General features: G+C 48.7%; 4 protein-coding genes across 4 annotated transcripts; 2 read left to right on the top strand and 2 right to left on the bottom strand.

Moving 5' to 3' along the window:
* Positions 1–15: 15 nt before the first annotated feature.
* On the bottom strand, positions 16–967 carry F4807DRAFT_404830 (RF-1 domain-containing protein). Its single transcript, XM_047996162.1, has 2 exons — positions 496–967; positions 16–402 (listed from the first exon to the last, which is right to left on the bottom strand). Exons 1-2 carry the CDS (start codon positions 709–711, stop codon positions 49–51), a joined length of 570 nt encoding a protein of 189 aa, XP_047859385.1. The 5' UTR covers positions 712–967; the 3' UTR covers positions 16–48.
* A 478-nt stretch (positions 968–1,445) lies between these two features.
* On the top strand, positions 1,446–2,229 carry F4807DRAFT_11299 (uncharacterized protein). The gene is made up of 2 exons (XM_047992786.1): positions 1,446–1,703; positions 1,863–2,229. The coding sequence occupies exons 1-2, from the start codon at positions 1,568–1,570 to the stop codon at positions 2,096–2,098; spliced, it is 372 nt and encodes a 123-aa protein (XP_047859384.1). The 5' UTR covers positions 1,446–1,567; the 3' UTR covers positions 2,099–2,229.
* A 313-nt stretch (positions 2,230–2,542) lies between these two features.
* On the bottom strand, positions 2,543–4,983 carry F4807DRAFT_466283 (WD40 repeat-like protein; the record flags this gene model as incomplete). The annotated part of the gene is made up of 2 exons (XM_048002367.1): positions 2,543–4,786; positions 4,852–4,983. 2 exons carry the CDS (start codon positions 4,981–4,983, stop codon positions 2,555–2,557), a joined length of 2,364 nt encoding a protein of 787 aa, XP_047859383.1. The 3' UTR covers positions 2,543–2,554.
* Positions 4,984–17,501: 12,518 nt separating this feature from the next.
* On the top strand, positions 17,502–19,313 carry F4807DRAFT_10682 (kinase-like domain-containing protein). The gene is made up of 6 exons (XM_047992710.1): positions 17,502–17,851; positions 17,932–18,104; positions 18,168–18,251; positions 18,309–18,657; positions 18,712–19,110; positions 19,173–19,313. Exons 1-6 carry the CDS (start codon positions 17,803–17,805, stop codon positions 19,304–19,306), a joined length of 1,188 nt encoding a protein of 395 aa, XP_047859382.1. The 5' UTR covers positions 17,502–17,802; the 3' UTR covers positions 19,307–19,313.
* The last annotated feature ends 1,025 nt before the right edge of the window (positions 19,314–20,338 follow it).

Here is a 20,338-nt window from a genome sequence, read left to right as displayed (position 1 = left end):
CCAAACTTAGTGGTATTTGAGTAAGTCAATGGATTGTATTCATTTGGTTTACCTAGGAACATTCGATTTTCCTTCATCCGGCGCATCTTCCTCATACTCGCCGTCTTCTTCGTCTACTTCTTCCTCTCCCTCCAAAGTCTCTTCCCCCGCAGCCCTAGCTTTCTCCTCTTCCAGCTTCCGGTACTTCCTCCGGCTCTTCTTGGCGGAGCTGGCCTTCTTCTTGCGCTTGAACTCCCCGACGACGGCGGAGCGGCTCTGGTCGCCGCGCGCGATTTGGTCGAGCTTGTCGGCTAGCAGCTGCCGCGCGATCTTCCGGTTCTGGCTCCGCGAGCGCGTGGCTTGGGACTTGACGACGAGGCCGGTGGGGATGTGCTTGAGCTGGACCGCGGAGTTGGTTTTGTTCTGCGTCGTCAGTTACTTTGGTTTAGTTAAAGGATATAAGGAAGGAGAAGACTGGTGAACAAGATAAAGAGGGTGAAGTATGCGGTGGCTTACGATTTTCTGCCCTCCCGGCCCGCTACCCTTCAGGAAAGCCTCCTCGATTTCCTCCTCTGGTGGAGGCTTAGGACGTGGTGGGAGGTTGGTGTGCTTGAGGAGGGGTCCGGAGGTGCAGAAGGATACCCGCAACGCAAGAGTGGGAGCGGAGAGTGTCCGTTGGCTGGTAGAACGGAGTGCGAGCAGACTGCGAAGTGGTCGCAGCAACGGTGGCATCGTCGTTATTATCGCCGTCGTCCCGCACTACCAGCAGTAACGGTTAGAGATCGTGTCCAGGGGGTAGGGCCATCTATCGAGTCAGGCCATTTCTCGTAATGAAGTCAATTATCCCGGACTTTCTGTCAACCACTAAGCTATAGGGGGGACAACGTCACGAACAAAATGTCTATAGCTTCGTACAGTTTAACGATATACGAGCACAAATTGTTGACTGGCAGCTGTCAAAATCCGACAACGCGACGTCACTTCCGCTTTTTTCATGTGCTTATGTAATTAGCGCTAGTAGACAATTCCAACAAGGTTACATTAATAAAAGGGGAGACCCCTAACCTATTCTCTCGATCCAATTGGCTCAATTTTCTTTCCATATTACCACTCAGAAAACAACAGGGGTCTACCCCTGTCCAATCAAGCAGCAATCAATTGACTTCAATTGCGCGTCTCTTGGTGGAGGTAACCAATTCGAATCCATTCGATTTAGGAGCACAAGCACGACCTCGAATCTCGAACGATCCCGGTCTTATATCTTTTAATTATCTCTTTCCCTATTCCGAGCGACCAGAACCTTCGATTTACGCCTCGTTCGTTATTCCCTCCATATCAGCAAAGTTAATTGAACCTTATTCTTAACTCTAATAATAACAACCATTTTCGAAGTTTCCCCTTTTCCAAAAAAAATAAAGTCGGTTACGAACAACGCATCCTGCCTTTCCGTTCTCTTCCCCCTTATCGATCCACACGTACCAGACGAGCTACAGAGACAACGTAGAAACCGGATCGAATTGGACTAGTTACGGACAACACCGGAAAAGACAATAAAAAGGCAAGAAGCACATTACGAGATACAGACACGATGGAGTACTTGACGAAACAACCCGAGAATCTCAATGCAATCCAGCGATTTGGGCGCTGGCTTCGGCTGAAGCAATACCAGATTGAGGTCACTTTCGGCGTCTACATGTTTACGCAGACAGAGAGGTTTATATTTTGTGAGTATTTTTATTTATTTATTTATTTATTTATTCATGGAACACGCTTCACCTAAAACCATCATCATTGCGACTATCAGGCATAGGCGGTTGAGATGACAGCCATGCGCTAAGATGTAGCGTTATATTATCTAATTACAAGCTCTAACAAGTCCGTAGGGTCTATCGTGTTCCTCCTGTGCAGTTTATTGATGATCGCCACCGTCCTCTATCTCCCGCAGCACGTCCTCTTCATCCTCAACCGCGCTTGGTTCTACGTCAACGGCGGTGAGAGCGGCTTCGCATCCAACTTTATCGCCGGCAAGAAGGACGCTCTATCACTGGCGACCAAATCTACGACCACCACTATGGCAGCAGCTACCGAGGTCGCCGAGTCTATAATTCGGGAATTGTGATGCGCAAAGTCCTTACGAGTCTCGAGAAAAGACGGCCTTTCCTAGACATCACGCAGATGATAAATGATCCACGTAATAATTGTAATTAGCCGGCCTGGCCAAAAAGGGGGCGAGTTGCGGCGTTAATGTGTTTGAGAGATACGGTTAGGCGTTGGGATCGATAGAATTGGCATCAACAGGCACGCACGAATGTCCATGCAAGAGAAAGAACGCGCCTTGGACAAATAATGGCAGTGCCTAGATAGCTAGGCAGTCGCGTAGATGGTGTTTAGACTTCATGGATTTATCTCCGAAAGTGAATATACTCTAAGGGAGCTATCCTCTCCAGCTATCGCCAACTCGTTTGCAGTTCGCTGTGGTCTCCACGAAAGTTGCAAAACAGCCTTCGCGAGACATAATCTAGGGGAGGGAAAACTTGTTAGTAGGCAGTAATATATCAGGCGGACGTGAAAGGGCTTACTCCGGTCTTAGATTTAGCGTTGCAGATACTTCAAGTGAGACCGCGTTAATCAAGTATATTGACACTTTTCCGATCTCAGTGCCAACCGCCAGGAGAAAGGCGCTGCTCTCGGCGTCCCGATGTAGGAAGTCGATAGCTGTGACTGGATGCGTTTCAGGTATCGTAGTCACGGAGGCAATACTAGGCTCTCCCGAGTCGGCCGGGGATTGCCGCCATATCTTGACTTGCTTGTCTCGACCGGCCGTAGCAAATACCAACGAGTCCTTCGAAGGCGCCCATGCGGCGTCTAGAATCATTCGAGAATGTCCCTTTGGATTAGACTGTAACAGCTTATAGCTCTGCTTATTGTCGCCATCCCGTTCGAAAACAGCCCATTGCCGGTCTCGCCCAACACTAAGCAGGTACCTGTCGTCGGGAGAAAACCGCAATCGCGTCGTAGTCAGCGAATGCGCCGTCAGCGGCGGCTTCACCTCCGTCCACCTCTCCGTCTCAAAAAGGCGGATAACGGCATGGTTGACCGAACTCGCCTTGCACGCGCTCGCGACAAGCGTCCCGTCGTGGCTCACGGCCAGGCAAGAAATCTCGTAGCCGTGGCCGTACAGCTTCTCGATCTCGGGCCAGAGCGTGTGCCGCGACAGGCTGTCCTCCAGCGGCGGGTGGTCGATCTCGAGCGCGGACCTGCGCACCGTCGTGCCCGGGTCCAAGGCGTCCCGCTCCATCTCGTTGGCCGCCGGCGCCCGGACCTCGATATCGTCGTCGACGGCCTCGATCGCCTTGTTCGACAGCCCGAGCACGGGCATATTCGCCGCGTCGGGCATGGCCTCGACGTCCTCGTCGCGGGAGCCGACGACGTCGCACAGTCGGCGCAGGAGTCGCGCGACCGCCTTCGGCTCCTCGAAGACGCGCATTAGCTTCTCGTCCGCGCCGGACACGAAGCGCGAGCCGCCTAGGGAGTCGATGCAGTTGAGATCGTAGCCGTGGATCTGCGGGCGCGCCATCTCGTGCCAGGTCCCGGCCCCGCCGCCCTTGCTCCAGCTCGCGTGCAGCCGTGTGGTCTGATCCGCGCTGGTGGACAGCAAGAAGTCGCCGTTCTTGGACCACGCGATGCCTGTCACGGAGCGCGTGTGCCCGCTGATGCCGATGCGCGGCAGCCACTGGTCCTGCAACGCACTGTGGTCCCACAGCCGCCAGCTGCCGGTCCGGCCGAGACACGCCACGGAGGTTCCGTAGGGAGACCAGAGACCCGTCCAGAACCCACCTGTGCTTCCCGTCGCGGTCGTGGCTCCTTTCTCCCGGCTAATCTCGCCGAGCCGCACCGTCGTGACCCAGATACCCGAAGAAGGGTCCGCTTCCCATATCGCGAGCGTATTGTCCGCGGATGTAGACAGGAGTTGCAGTTTTCCGGTAGACGGGCTAGAATACCATTTTGCGCTGTATATCCAATCGTCGTGCCCTAGTAACAGCGCCTCGAAGGTTATAGAATAGTCCTTTTCTGCGGCTTTTAACCGATGTGCCTTATTCGAAGGGGACCTTCCAGGTAGATATGCGCCCATGGATGGGTCAGCCCCGTTCGCCGCTGCAGCAGGCAACTCCTTGCCTCTGTGAAATCGCCATAGGCGGACGTACTTGTCTTGGCTCGCAGATGCTAGTATCAGGTCGCTCTCGGAATTATTTCCCTCCCATGTGAAATCTAGTGATCGAATCCATCCCTCGTGGCCTGATAAGGTTGCCTGGAGCTGAAACTCGGGGCTAGTGCTGGAGCTTGCAACGAAAATTTGGACAATATCCCTCGTCCCAGCCACTGCTAGAACTAATCCCTCACCATCCTGACTGAGGCTACTCAAGGCTATCGAGAGTGGGAAGAACTTCGGGGCAGTCTTGATGGTCTGTAGTAAGCGAATTTCGTTGCCTTCTAGTGCCCACACTTTTATCGAGGCATCTGCTGCACCCGTGGCAAATATCCTCGACGTCGAACCTGGCGATGATTTCCCATGAAGAGTTGCTATACAGTTCACAGGTGCCGTATGAGCATTCACTGTTTGCATGCAAGAAGCACCACCGGCATCATCGGTATCTGTCGAAAGCGCCCAAATTTTCAGACATTGATCATCAGCTCCAGTGAGCAAATACGATGTAGGTTCGCCCTCAAGCTTAGGTAGGAACTTGACAGCCTTGACGATATCCTTGTGTCCCGAAAGAAGATTTGTCACACCTTTTGGTGCCGCGTTCTAATCAAATAGGTATAAGATTAGCAAGACAGCGTTAGGTCTCGTTAGCTCCAAGTCGCACCTACATGTGGTCGCCATAAAGCGACAAGTGAGTCAGCACCGAAGGCTACTGTCCCATCCTCACTCCAGTCGGCCACGGCGGTATGCCTATTTGCACCTGCGGAGAGGTACTCTACGCCAACCTGGTAATTATCCATGTCCGGGACCGTTGGTTGTTTTTCATGGGTTCGGTGATTTGGGTATGTCACAATGTTACTTTTGTAAAAAGAAGCCTTGTGATTGGACGGAGCTTCAAAGTTTAGTTGAGAAGTCTTTGTCAGCTGCCAAATATTTTCTTGTCAGGTGCAACCAGAAGACTATAAATTCTATAAATTCTACAGATAGTAATACTGTGTTACATGTCCTAGTATTAGGACATACCACTTTTTGATTAATTTTACTTAATGCCATTACCCCAAAAAGGATTTTGTACCTTCTTTTGGATATTTAGGAAACAATTCTCGTATCTCATCATTTTAAATATTTTCAATTCATTCGGTTCGGAAGTATAATGAAATTACTTACACCTGTTGTTGGACTTAAACCCCTGGCTGGGTATTTAGGTATATTGTAGACAATAAGCCAACACTCAATACCTATCAAGTATGTTCAAATTCCGTTGCTTTGACGAAGGGATTGTATGACTCTTGATAATGTTTTACAAAAAGACTTTTTCTGTTTTGAGTCTCTAGATATCTTAGTGAGTAATGGCTACGAGGTAAGTTTCCAAAGCAAATCTCAGACAACTAACAAAAGTCGTATGAAGCCAGCCAGTCAGCCAGCCAGCCCCCTCCGTCAGCCAATCCGATCCAATCGATATTCATATTTGAATCCCATCCTCATTTCCATAAATCTAACACACAGACTTGAGTCCTATCTAAAAACCGATTTTCACAAGCAAGTAAACAGACCCAAATACGACGCCGGGACGGGAAGCAAAATCCCTGCCCTACCCCTAACCCAACCCCAATAACCAGAATAGCCGCCCTTAACCCTGCCGACCAAGCTGCTGAAGAAAATAAAAAAAGCCTCCCCCCTTACCGCCCACCCGTGCAGAGAAGCATACATACATCCATACATACATTACATATGTATGCCCGACCAAGCGGAGCAAGAACCACGTGCGCCGCGCCCAGGCACCTGATCAATCTTGGGCGCTGACGAGGGATCCACCGGAGGGCTTCACCCCCTTTCCTAACTAACTGCGACGGTCGACGATGGACTCCCGAGCTGTAGGCTGTATATGCGTTATGTATGAGGCATGCGTGTGTGTATGCGTAAGGTGTAGGTATGTGTGCGTATATGCCGTATGTATGTACGTGCGTGAGCGAGTTTACGTCCTGTCCCGGTACCGGCTGTTGAGCTGATCGATCCCCCAAAGGCCCGTGGCGTCAAGGTTTAGATCCTCGGCGCCACTAAAGGCGCGTCGAGGGCGTCCTGCCAGGGCGGCGATGAGCGATCCGCGGGTTTCATAGCTTTTTCTATGCGCCACGCGGTGCCGCTCGGTCCGCGTTCGAACGACTACGACTGCTATACCGATACGAAAGGGGGCCTTTTGATATTGGCGAGTAGGTATTCTATTATTGGCGATAGGCGATTAGAAATGATAATTATACTATTTCTGATCCTCTATACGTTCACTTCGAGATCATGATGGTGTTTCACATATCTAGTTGTCATACATCCATCTTACCTATCCCATTGCTTATGATTGCATCCTCCTGTATGCGGCTACGCTAAGTAGCGAAAAATGCACGCTCTTAATTATTACGTGAGACCGTCAGAACCTTGATATGCTTGTGCACGCCGAAATACGTAGTTGAAGCTTGGTACTGTACGACTCGGCTGACCTAGAAGGTTTGATTTTGAGATGATCTGATTCCCAGGCCACACTCGCTTAGTGAGACGTGCGTCTAGTTAATTAATTGGCCGCAACGGGACATCCTGGTGGAAGCCTAAGGGTTTCCTGAGCGTATGTGACAGCCGTAGTTCTACGTCTCCGATTAAGGGTCGTTCAGGTCTTTCTCTCCCCATTTGATAACTCGAAGAGCAGTTTGTATCTTCCTGGCGTTGTTTCGTACGGGAATCCTTCGGGGGAGGGTTATCATCTCGTAGCACCCGGTTTTAGAACCCTTTCCGCCTTAGCGATTGGTTCTTCGAGGCACATTATTGGGCTTAGCTCTGTGCACCTCTGTACTACCGCCTACGTGGTGCCAACGGAACATCTGAAGTGTTCCATCCTGATGGGTCCTAGGGTAGTCAAAGAGCCTCACAAGACTCGGCGAATCCTCTGGGAATATTATGCATCCCCTGTTGCACAGATCTTCATCATTCCATCGTGATGCTCTCTCCAGAGTCATTGACTTTAGTGGCTGCATACCTTATATTATGGTGTGCTCCGAAAGAAGCTTCCAGGCGACGTTGAATGATACCGCTAATTTGATGATTTTTTTCGAAGCCCGAAATATCAATCAAAGCTGTGGTATCCGTGGTAGTCTATTTCAATACCGATCATGACAAATTGAGGTAATCCCGTAGTAATACACCGGGAAGTCACCCGCAGTCACATTGCAACGACGTGCTACAGTGACTATCTATATAGGAGCTCCAACTTTAAACAGAACAATACCACGCTGATGTGGTAGAAATCCCGGCCGCTGTGAGCCGCGCATCTCTCATACGTAGGTCGACGAAGGTAGTTGGAACGGGCGTGATCGATATCCCGATGGGCGAAACTCGGCCGGAATCCACGATTCTAAACAACTGCCTAACACAATTACGAAGCCGTGCTGTATGGTTCATATCGGACCGGCATAATACAACCGTTGCGCAGGGCGGCCGGACGAGGCGCCGTGGGGCTATGCTCCCGCGTATAGCATTCATCTACAGTAGTCATGATGAGACATAGGGTTAGTCTAGACAAGGCCAATTAAAGTATACGAAAATGGAGGTTCGAGCGAGATATCTCTCCGAAACAAAGCATTGGCCCTTTTAATCTCCTTCGTCAAGCACTTGTTGCTAGTGATAGGGAGAAAAAAGATTAGAGAAAATCGGCATCTCCATCTCATCTGCATGCCATGGCCTTATACTGTGGTGGTAGACGTTGTGGAACTGAGACGGTCCACCTGTCGTGCCCTCAGATTGCATTAGGATACCAGAACAAGCAGGATCAACCGCTATGAAGGCCACACGTGCAGTGATGGCACTGGAGAAGAAGTTGTGGATAACAGGCTCTCATATTGGATGGTGACGTTGCTAAGAAGCGTATCAGAGTTCGCTCATCTGCAGCTAAGTATACCGGGCAGTTATTCGGCTAACGCGTGCAAGTTCATGAGCAATATGTGTGCGTATTAGGTCTCGGCCGGCTGTAGTTGCAGGAAAGAGGAACGTCCCGCCGTTCCTAGCGCTGATGTTCTTTACTTGCCAGCCCTCTTGTCAGGAACCAAATGCTTGGTTGGAAGAACGGTTATACCCTGGTAATTGAGCGACAGACCTACCTCCTATAGTCATTATTAAGAAGTCGGCTTGTCGGGTTCACCCACCTGCTTGCAGCCATAAGACTGTGTTGGAGGATGCATGTCGCTCGATCCGGAAGCAAGGCCCTGGTTCCCTAATGTCTACTACTTCCCCTTTGCACAACACAGCTAGAAGAATTGCTCCTAGGCTCTATACAGGCTCTCTACGTGGTTTATGATCGGCGCTACCGTCGTGCTAGGGTGACGACAGATCTTGTCTGAGAACTGAAGCTCGTAAACCTGGCGTCGGGTCCCATGACAGGAAGCTATGCAAGCCAGCGCGCCTGTAAGCCACCAGTTTCCCCCAAAGACCATTCTATAAATTGCGCTTTAGGACAAGGGTTGCCGGCGTTTCCATAATGTGGCGCGAGCGAGAACATCAGATAAAGCGTGGAAGTAGAAAGATCAGTGTGTTAAGTATGTACCTGGCCGCATCGAAAGGTAAGGAAGATGACTTCATCACAGTTCGCATGCATCGTGTGGTGAGTCTGGTCTCCTCATCAATTACTTCCCCTTCCTTTTCTTCCCGTCAGATGACGAGGATTCCTGCATCCCCCGAAGAGGTGGTATCATCGTCATTTGTGACAGACGTTGTCAATGCTGCACCCTCGATTTGCCCTCTCTACCTAGGCCTGTCTTTTTCTGTGTCGACGTCAAGCTACCCCGCCTCGGGCATTATTATTATGACTTTTACCTTAGTACTCTAGTCCCTATGTGTTGTTAAGGCCGGGATAAAATAGCATATTCCCAAAGCGGGAATGCGGAACCTGGAAGCATCATGAGCTCGTAACGATATGTAGGATACGATACTCTCAACGAGCCGTCTTGCGGCTGATCCAGGCTTCTCAGCTGCTCTGGAGATGCCATCGAGTGTGTTCCGGTTAGCAAGAGAACCTTTCGGGTTTGCGATCGCTAACTCCCCAGGGCTGATGATTGGCTCTCTTGGAGTCGAGTCGCTTTTTATGGGTTGCGCGGCATTAAGCCGGATATCATCGACCTCCCAAAGACAGCTTTACTGGGTTGCTGGGATAGATGAAGGCTTGGCTCCTGCAACCTCCTATGGCTTTGTCTATATAGACACCGTTGTTTTCATTAGTTTAGAGATGCAACGGGTTAACTAAGACTCAGGGCTGTTCCCGGGCAGACCGGGTGAGTTGCTGGTACCGAGCAAGCCCTGGTATTAATATCGGAGAGCTCATTATGCATCTCACCGGATTCATCCAATGCTCATATGGATTCCGATAATCTAGATTTTCAACCTGCGATAGCGATCTATTTATAATATGAATCATGTTAGCCCCGGCAACTCAAGGAATTAGGATGAGAGACGAGTCTTTTGAGTCAAATTGAAGGAGTGTCTCTGAGGGTGCGCCGAGGTTCCACAAGAGCAAAAAGTCTTGGCATACCTACCCTCCTTAACAATGTACAAAGCGTCATCAAAGGTGGACGTACGTCTCGTTTCTGCCCAAGTTACACATTATATAATACAATAACTGATACGACTTGATGCCCCCGACTCGATTAAGCATGTAAATTAAAAACCGCACGACCATCCTGATCGATATGGCGTAGGCCGTAGCTTACCTTACTAGAGGCTGTTTTGCCTCCCTCATTAGCGTCTTGTTTCTCGGCGCCGGTGTTGTCTCTGCGCGTTCCTCATCGGCTCCGTTCAACTCGGGAATGTAGATCATCGGACCAGCCAAGAGGCCGATGATCATTCTTATCTTTGTCGGCAGTTGTTAAGCGCGCGTCCGATGTGCCGAAGACCACTAAAGTCGCCTAAAAGATTTCGGCAAGAGACGCCAAGTGTCTCATCTGTAGTCTAGAGTAAATCCGCACATCCCCGTTATTGCGAAGAGTAGTCGTAAAATATGTTTTTTTGGGGGGTTTAGATGAACACCTTGCCCTGGAAGAGGATACTTAGTCGGGTTTGGGGACTCAGTGCCGCGGAGAGAGCCTGACGGGGATCAGTAACAGACGCCGATAGAGTAATTATACAGGACACTTTTTCCGACAAGATTGGAATACGCATCGTGAATGTGTAGTTGTCGTGTGATATGACGAGAAATGGATTGGCATGTATAAATCGGTATAATAATGAGTTTTTTTGTATGTGCGGCATCAAGTACCAAACTCTTGCGAATCGAGGACATGATAATCATATCGATGCCGATCCCGGCATGGGAAGATCTTTTGACTTATTCCCGACTCTTCCTCTCTGAGACAGACATGCATCGCGCGCCGAATTGTCTGAGATGAGGATCGATTTGTGCAACGGACATAACGAATTAAAAGCTAGGACGCATAAACCGGCGTAGAGCTCTAAGGGTCTTAGGGGTAGTTGCAGCAATAGCTCATGATCTCCGTGGCCCAGGTCATCCTAGCTGTAAAATTGTTTCTCACATGTGATAAGACTGACGGTCTATCACGAGGCTGCAGAGTGGACATGCTATTTCCTTGAGGCTCGGGATTTTTCTTGAAGACATCTTGCCTCAGATCGAGTCACCTGCCACCAATAGTCCGAGCCTATCAAGACGCGGTGTAAGGGGCGAAGTAAGCACGGACAGTACCGCATGCATATTGTGGTTGGTTCAAATCCCCTGAAGAGAGATTGCCCTATTTGCTGATATTAGTGGTGCCATGGCGGTGGGATGTTTTGAGAAGAAATATGCAAGATACAAGATTTAAGAGTTTGAAGGTTTGAAGTTCTTGACCGGTTAAGAGAAGGTATGTATGTATGTATGTAGGCATGGAGGCAGGCAATGTTAACGTTTGGGCGTGACTGCGGTCTAAGCAATCCTAGGTAGTTCTAGTGTAGCCGCCGGGCTGATCTAAGTTCATCTGTTCATCGGTGCTACCCGTGCCTCATCCCAGATGTCCAGATAAACATCCCAGATAAAGTTCTAAGGATGGGGCCATGGAGCCACATTGTTTCATCGTCGAGGTAGTTGCGAGCTGCGAGGGTCCGCGGGCCCGTACCTTAGGCAGCTTCGGCAGGTAAGACCCAGAAAGACCCAGAAGCTTGGACAGTGGGACATAGAAAGTGGAAAGTGGACTGGCGGACTGGAAGTTTCAAACAACCATTTGATCATTTGATCCATCAATTTTGTTCCATTTCCTCCATTTTCCTCGTGCGCTGTTCCCGAATATACGATTGTCATACCGCAGTATGTGTATGTGGATAGCCGCCTCAACAATTTCGTCTTACATCTAGGTATTACTAGGCCTAGATTGAGATCATTGTCATACCCGAAAAAATCCATGGTCATATGAGTTGGTCTCTTCCGATTCGACAATTCCTGTCTGCCCGGTACCTGGGTAGACGTTGGGTTTGAAACCTGACAAATATATTCGATATGCCCGCAGAACATGATCAAAACTCCACTTACACTATTGTATCCACCAATTCGCCTGCAATATATGCCAACGAGTAGTTGAGGTCCACGTCGGCTTTCGATGAATATGCCGTTGTTTGGACATGTTGTCGCTCATAATCTCGACTGAGATCAGGCTGTCAATGCTCGACTACTTGTTCAAAATCAAGACAAAAGCACACTCGAGGGTCGACAACTGCGACTATCCGCGAGAAATCCGTCCCTGGCTATGACTGTGGCAGGGCGCTTTGATTCGATCGTTCATGATCAAGGAGTTTCCAACACAATTTCAACCGAGCCAGATGACTAATGATGCATCGAGCTGAATGAATGTATATGGGCCCTCAGCCTCTTTATTTCGCCCATGGAAAATTATCCGAGCAGCGTTCATTTCCGGCCTAGGACAACACGGCGATGTTGATAGCAAAATAATGAGGTATAATGAGGTTCACAATGCATGACGGAGTAAAAATAGCAGAGAAAGTTTGATTGCTCTCATTAAAGCCGTCAAAGGTTCCGAATCCTGTCGGTGGGATTACTACGTCCTTTGTGTCACGAGACACGACGCATTTACTCCGGTACCGTTCTTCGGACTGCTCGTAGGTAGTTATTAGATGGAGCCGTACATTCCGTAAGAGTCAGTCACATGTTGCTTAGATCGCCCCGAACGGCAGATCCAAGACCCAAGGATTGCATGATCTTCCCAATAAGCCTCGATGCGGCGCCAAAGAGGAGCGACCCGCGCACAGGACCATGTGTTCATTCCCCCCGGCTGAAATTCCTCTGTGGATGCCGCCAGCTTTGCCAGATCCTATCAGGTACATCGTCCCAAAATAGGGGTCAAGCACTTAAGCTCGGTCTTGGCACTATCGTTTTACGGCGGCCGGCGTGTTCACGTGGTGTGTTTATTTTTGTAAAAGTCCAACTATCCAACGTCGGAGGCTCCAGAACCATTGAATCTTATTGGATTTTTGCAGGACGTCTGTGATCAGTCATAAAAGAGTGGTGGTAGCGTTGAAAACGGTGGCGTACTACATATGTGGAAGCCATTGCATTCGGATTCAATCCATATTGGTCCATTATGGAAGTTTCATTTTGAAGGGTACCGGAGGTATAATCAAATCCATTGGTAGTAATCATGTAATGTGCTTTGGATAGGAACAAGAACCTTGGAGCCAGATTCATCATAATGACGATGTCATCGATAGGCAGATCTAGCCCTCGGGCGGTAGATAGATCGTGCAGCTGTCACGGCCCAATTCGCCTCAGTTTTCCACATCGGAGTTGGGCTTGCAAGCGTTTTCAAATGCCCGAAGCCGCTTGGCATAGGGCTTCATTCATATTTACGAGAGCATATTTGAATGCTGGTCAAGAAATGCTCTTTTTCGAACACCAATTTGCTCTCCGAACCATGCAATTCTTTTTGCCACTGGACGAAAATGGCACTTGGTGACTTGCAGCTGGGTTCGGGGTGTGTGACATAGAAGGTTAGGTATGGCTTAGGTATGTATGTACATGGCAGATCGGACTCGTTGGGATTTTTCTTTCTTCCAAGCCCCCCATCCCCCCTAAGCCTCCTAGGAGAACAAGGGGACTAGACGGGTCTAACTAATGTTAGGTAGTGGAATACCTATGGCACCTATGACGCCGATTGTTGATTGACTCGTCGGCTGGCTCCAGGAAGACGGAGCAGGAGACGGAGCGGCGTTCCGTCCAAGTTAACTTTCCAAAGTTTGTGGCTAGCGTGTACAAATTGAAGGTCTCATGACCTCTCTTTGTAAGGGTATCCAGAGCAAGGAGTCCACCCCGGCCGTCGAATGAATCCGCGTTTTGTTCGTGTGTCTTCTTGCATGCGCAGTTCTCCACTAGCACATCAATATGGACATATGTATGTACATACGTACTGCTGCTAAGTGCGACATGTGCGTTGCAGACCAGTTCGACCAGTTCATGGGGTTGGCTGGTCTTGTTCCTGACAGCGCTATCGAAAAAAAGGGGTCTTGAACTCTCGAGGACGAATGCATCCGAATCCGACTTCGAACCACCCATCTCATCGCTGTTATGCTATGACCAATTGTTCATCTTACATTGACCATCGGCGAGAGGAGCTTGGATCACTATAGAGCCCGGGATACGTGGGTAGGTAAGCTTTAATGGTGAACGATGGTCCGTGGATTGCCAACAGGACGATGCAGGTGGAGCGGACGGATCAATTGGCCGGCACTAATAAAAGCAGAAAAGAGCTTCTGGGTTCTGACGTTGTCTCGCAGCAAAAAGTCTCATGATGTATTGGGCTGTGGACAGGGATTCGCTGGTTCATCCAACGGCCTTGTTCATATGTAAGTTGATACTGCTTGCAGGAAGATGGCTTCGTGCCGGCTCAAGTGAAAGTCAATTCACTTCGAGATCCGGCCTGATAGATTGGGAATTATAAACAGATATGCCAATTCCGTCGTAAAATGTGAATTGGACCTATATTTGATTCCTGCTCTTGTTTTTCTTTTCTTTTCTGATCTATCCTTTGAAGGTCTATCTAAACTAGGCAAGGTACATGTGGATAAGTAGGGCACGGGGTTGGCATGTCTGTGTGGAAGCACCCCAAGTGCGGGGCACTAGGAATACAGAAGCTGGGAAACCAAGGATTTTGTGGGAGATCCCAGAAAAAAAAAAGGGACGAGGGGTTGTGAGGCGGGGGAATCTTCGCAGAAAGAGGCATGTATGCAAATGCCTACCTCATCCTGACTGTTGGTAGGGTTGGTAAGGGGCTACTTTCGTACATTCGGAATAGGTCAAGTGCTTGATATATTTCCGAGTCTTGCTCACAAAACATTGCAATTCTAAAACTCCCATCATCATGTAAAACCACGGTCGAGTTACACGGATGAATGGTTTTTGTGTGCCACGTCGGCGGTTATTTAATGATCAACGATGACTGAGCTCGATGACACATAACACAGGACAAGGCATTGATAACCAAGATAGAGGCTAGGTACATACTTTACCTACATGCGTATCCATTGAGGTTATACACGTCGAAGAGCGCAAACGTGAGATGCGTATAGCATAACTCTCAGTCGTGATTCGCAGGTATCGTCATCGTCATACTTAACGACCACCTACCTACCTACATCGATACCTACTTACCTAGGTACCTAGCCATTGCGGGTCCGCATTATTGTTGTTTCTACATGCGTAGGTGGACATAGAGAAGAAACTAGTAACACCATGTGATAAAATACCGCCAGATATCCAGATCGCCGGTCCCTCTCAAGTAGCCACATATGTGTCCGTAAAGTGTACGTAGATACATATAGTATTCTAGAGCCCGTCGAAAAAAAATTAATAAGACGCAGCTGGCTCGTCGAGGAACCAGTAAGGGAGCTCCGTCTTTGACCCTGCAGATTCGACATCTGCTTCCCATTCAATTTTTCGAACTTGACTTCGGTTGCCGAGTCTTCTTTAGCGCCCTAACTGTCCGTCTTAAGTCTGAACAGACCACATGAGCAAGCCCCAATTTTTCGGACCCCTTGTCTTTGCATACGCACACACTGGTGTAAGTCTTGCCAAGAATGAATGATGTCTGGTATGAAATGTACAGCACCTGTAGCTAAATTGCAAGTACTCTAGTAACAAGAAGACGAGAGTCTCCCCAGGCTTTGATGTGTAAAAAACTCTGTGAAGCAGTCATCCGTTCTTTCTTTACTCCTATTTGTCATCTGCCAGATGTTATTCGAAGCCTCGAAGACAAAGCAACTTCCTGGAAGGAGTAATGCCAACAGTAACTGTCGCGGAACAGAGGGGTATGTATAAATCCGAACTCATCCTCTACATCGCTCGTATCAACTTGCAAAGCAAGTCAAAATACAACCGGTCAGCATTTGAGATATGCTAATTCGGAAAGCGCCTGCAGTTTATTCCCTCGACGAGCAATGGTTTTCGAGGCTATTACAGGAGAATCCGTGCTGTGCATACATACACACATACACATACAGCAGCACGTACCCTGGCAAGTTGAGAAGGGGCAGGTGTGTACTAAGTGTCTTCTCAACAATAAACGAGGGAGTTGAAAGCCTCAACCAAAGATTTGAAATCTTCACACCCCATAGCTGTGCTTATTAAACACTTCTCTTTTTCTTTCTCGTGAGGTTGTTGCGAAAAAGTGATTATGTCAAGTACGCCAAACCTGTAAGTCTGGTGGTAGTACTACTATAGATAGCTTATTAGCTACAACATCCGAATCCTAACAATCAATTTCGATGTACTTACCTGCCTACATATCTATATATGTATGTCTCTACAATCGACCTGTCAGGTAGCAATGGTTTCTCCTTAGGATGAAGCTAGGCCGCCTAATCGTAGGGTACCTACATAGACTAATAACGTTCATCATTCTGTATGAGCTCGTTGATTCGTCGGGGCTGTGTGTCTACTTCTATAGTATCTCGAAGCTCGAAGCCAAAGCCGTATTTGGAGTGACCTGACCCGAAACTTTTTTCTTCTCTCTTTTCTTTTTATTTCGCACCTTCCATCAATCCTAGCAATTAAAATATCACTAAGCTAATAGAAGGTGCAATATATATATCCTATATATACCTACGTAGAGGATCCATCAAATATGGAATGCGCGTGTAGTTTACTAGGTACATGAGGTAGTTACGTCAGGTACCTACGGCTCTCCATTTGACCAATGTACCTACCATACATACTTCTGTAGTTCTGTAGGTAGTTAGGGAAGGTACGGCTGTACCAAGGTACCTAGCCCACAACCGACTGCGGCCGGTCGATGCGCCCAGGTGTGTCCCTCTTACGATACGACGATACTTAGGTACTTGCATACCTTCCCTCCAGTTTTTGACCCCTCCTCTTGCTTCTGGACCATTCAAACACAACCTTACCATCTTCCCACATTCACCACCTTCTATCTACCTTTACCTACCACACTTTATCACTTTTTACCACCTTTACTACCAGACTGCCACCATACATTACCTCTCTCTCTACGTATTTCTTTTCCCCTTCCCAACACTGAACGGCTTCCCGCGCAAACTCATCGCCACTTACCAAACGTGTAAGTCTCTTTTGCCCTGCTTGTTGTCGTCCTTTTTGCAATCAGCTAGTTTCCCCTCCGTCATCTTCAATTTGACGCCGCCGCGCCTATGCACTCGTATTTCTTACGACCAACTAATTCTAGTGCGGCAGAAGTCATCGTTAACACGTACCTGGGGTAGTCGAGTCCTTTCCCGAAGGCCCAGAGAGAGGGTCACCATCCCACAAGGTGAGTCCACTTCTTGCCCGGTATACAGGCAGAGACAGGACAGGCTACCAAGTGCTGCTGCTACTGCTGCTAGCCTAGCACATACCACTCACTCTCTCCCGCCACGTTCAGTGTCCGAGATCAATGCATTGCCTTACCTTAACCCTACTGACTTCCTACCAACAACGTACAAACATCTAAAACTCACCTACCCCCCCGACCACCTTTCCCTTTTTTTTCCTTACCACAAGCCTGTCTAGTCCTATTCTTATTTGGAAGTACCTGAGGTAGCTTGACCTACTATTACTACTAGGTATACTTCGCTGCAGTGGACACCTAAAAGTTTCTTTCAAGTCACGTTCCGTCATTCGACCACTTGCAACCCCGCCAGAAATCCCTACCTACATAACCTCTCCGCCCTCTCGCGATACTAGACCCCTTCCATTCTTGAGACTTTACATAGATCCTGAATAGTTGAAATCTTAGGAAATTTTTGTCTATGCTCGCAACCAGACGATTTTCTCGTCTGCCAGTCTAACACCCATTTACACACTCTTCTTTTATTTCGAACCCGCCCGTATCCGTACTGGCCCGACCGGCACTTCAATTCAGCGTCGCCTCTTCTCGTACTACACTCGAGCCAGCACAGTATTGACCCACCACCTCGTCACCTGTCAATTGCGATCGAGACCCAGTCCGACCCAATTGCCTATTGATTTGTCGCCCAACACGGCGTCCCAAACCGCGCGTCAACCACCTCCCGTCTACTCTTGCTGACGGCTCGAGTGACGCCCTAAATTGTACCATTTTGCGACCGACACCGATTCGTCCAACATGGCGCAAAACCGCCCAACAGCGGCTTTCAATACTCTCCGCATGGGAGGTAAGCTACAACAATCCCCTTCCTCACTTCTTACGGCAATGTATGATGTGTGTGGTGAACGGCACTAAAACATGATATAGAGGTCATTCGTGAGAAGGTCCAAGATGGAGTAACCGGAGAAACGAGGGATTTGCAATATACCCAGTGTAAAATCGTTGGAAATGGGTCTTTTGGCGTTGTCTTCCAGACGAAGCTTTCGCCGTCGGGAGAAGACGCTGCCATCAAGCGTGTGCTGCAAGACAAGCGATTCAAGGTTAGTACTGCTGTCGAATTGTGGGGTATATCATATGTTCATTTTGCTAATCGTTGGACACAGAATCGTGAGCTTCAGATTATGCGTATCGTTAGACACCCCAACATCGTACAGTTGAAAGCTTTCTATTACTCTAACGGAGAGCGGGTAAGTAGACATGTTGGCTTTTCAACCAGTGAAATCGCTGACAAAATGTGTGAGTAGAAGGATGAAGTCTATCTAAACTTGGTGCAAGAGTTCGTACCTGAGACTGTCTATCGAGCCTCGCGATTCTTCAACAAGATGAAGTCGACCATGCCAACCCTTGAGGTGAAGCTCTATATCTATCAACTCTTCCGAGCCCTGGCATACATCCATTCGCAAGGAATCTGTCACCGCGACATCAAGCCGCAGAATCTCCTGCTAGACCCGAACACCGGTGTGCTCAAGTTATGCGATTTCGGAAGCGCAAAGATCTTGGTGGAGAATGAGCCAAACGTTTCGTACATTTGCTCTAGGTACTACAGAGCACCCGAACTCATCTTCGGTGCTACCAATTACACTACCAAAATCGGTCAGTACCAGTTCCTTCCAATACTTGATTAATGTTGACTTATGCGATACGTAGACGTCTGGTCGACTGGCTGCGTCATGGCGGAATTAATGCTAGGTCAACCCCTTTTCCCGGGAGAGTCCGGTATCGATCAATTGGTAGAGATCATTAAGGTGTTGGGAACTCCAACTCGCGAGCAAATTCGCACTATGAATCCGAACTACATGGAGCATAAATTCCCTCAAATCAAGCCTCATCCGTTCAGTAAGGTGTTCCGTAAGGCAGATGCGAACGCTCTGGATTTGATAGCAAGGTTGCTGGAATATACGCCTACGGAACGTCTTGGTGCCATTGATGCTATGGTGCATTCTTTCTTCGACGAGCTTCGCGACCCTAGCACGAAGCTGCCGGATTCCCGGCACTCGAGCGGACAATTAAGGGATTTACCAAATCTATTCGACTTCTCAAGACACGGTGAGTTCCGCCCCCCTTCTTTCTCTATTCTTATATCGCTGCTGACCATAGGGCTTGCTCAGAATTATCCATTGCACCACAGCTAAACCACAAGTTGGTTCCTTCCCATGTGAAACCCGTCTTAGCGAACCGTGGTCTCGATATAGATAATTTCACACCAATGACGAAACAAGAAATGATGGCTAAGCTGGACTGAAGATCGGTCTCCGCTTACGCTCTCGTTTCACGTATGTATGCATTATCGCCCGGGATTTCGCTGCAGCATTCACTCACTGGCTGAGCCTGTAAATGGCTTGAACTTATTGGGTCGACGTTCAGTAGAACCCCTCCCCCCGAACTGGAAATGGCGATTTCTCGACGGCCTCGGCGTGCTCTTTTAGCGCAAAGCATAGTGGAATTAAAGGACAATCCAATGTACAATTTGAGAGGGCTGGGTTCTCCATAAATTTGGCGTGCTATGGGAGTTTCCGAGGTGTCGCAGACGTTTTCGAGAATCCATACTTACACGGTTCTGGTTTCTCGATTGTGGTAGCAAGGGACGACTGCTTCAATATCCAGGAGTACTGACTGGAAGATGGCACGCACCAGGCGTTCTTAGACTTCTCCTATGCATGACCGAGATGGCATTTGCTTTTATTTGTGTTGTTCGATAACTCGCTTTATCCTTGTGGTGGGTTGACCACAAGGAGGCTGGTTCCCCCGTACGTGGCCTCCGAGATATTCCCTACAGATTTTAAAGGTAGGGAGGCACAATGGCGTATATGTTATTCTATGAGTAGCGGGTGTGCGGAGTGGCAGTGAACCGGCAGTTGGGCGAAAGATGGGTTATGATGTTGAAACCGGCTGGCTTTGCCGTCCACGCAGCAATGGGTATTAGGAACGGGACAAGTTTATGGAAACTCGGCATGACTTCTAAAAGATTTCTTTTTCATTTCTTCCCTCGAAAGACGGACCCTGACGTGCGTCAAGACGTGTGGGAAGATGGTAACTAAAACGGAGGACCGGGTTTTCTACTGAGACGTCAAGGAAAAGAGGACTGCCGCGATTACAGCACACAGTGATGAAAGACCTTGCTACTTGGCCTAAGAGAAAGATCGGATGTCAACACCTTACTTCTTTCCCCCTTCAGATGATATTTGACGCGTAGGAATGTATTAATGACTGTGATGCCCTGGAAATTCGTCACGACCGCAACAAATAATAGGCGCAAGGCTTGCCAAATTTTATT

This window comes from Annulohypoxylon truncatum (genome assembly GCF_022578515.1).
Source record: "Annulohypoxylon truncatum strain CBS 140777 unplaced genomic scaffold F4807scaffold_1, whole genome shotgun sequence".
Lineage (NCBI taxonomy): Eukaryota > Fungi > Ascomycota > Sordariomycetes > Xylariales > Hypoxylaceae > Annulohypoxylon > Annulohypoxylon truncatum.
The sequence above is the reverse complement of the archived record's forward strand: the minus strand, read 5'-3'. Positions and strand labels throughout refer to the sequence as shown.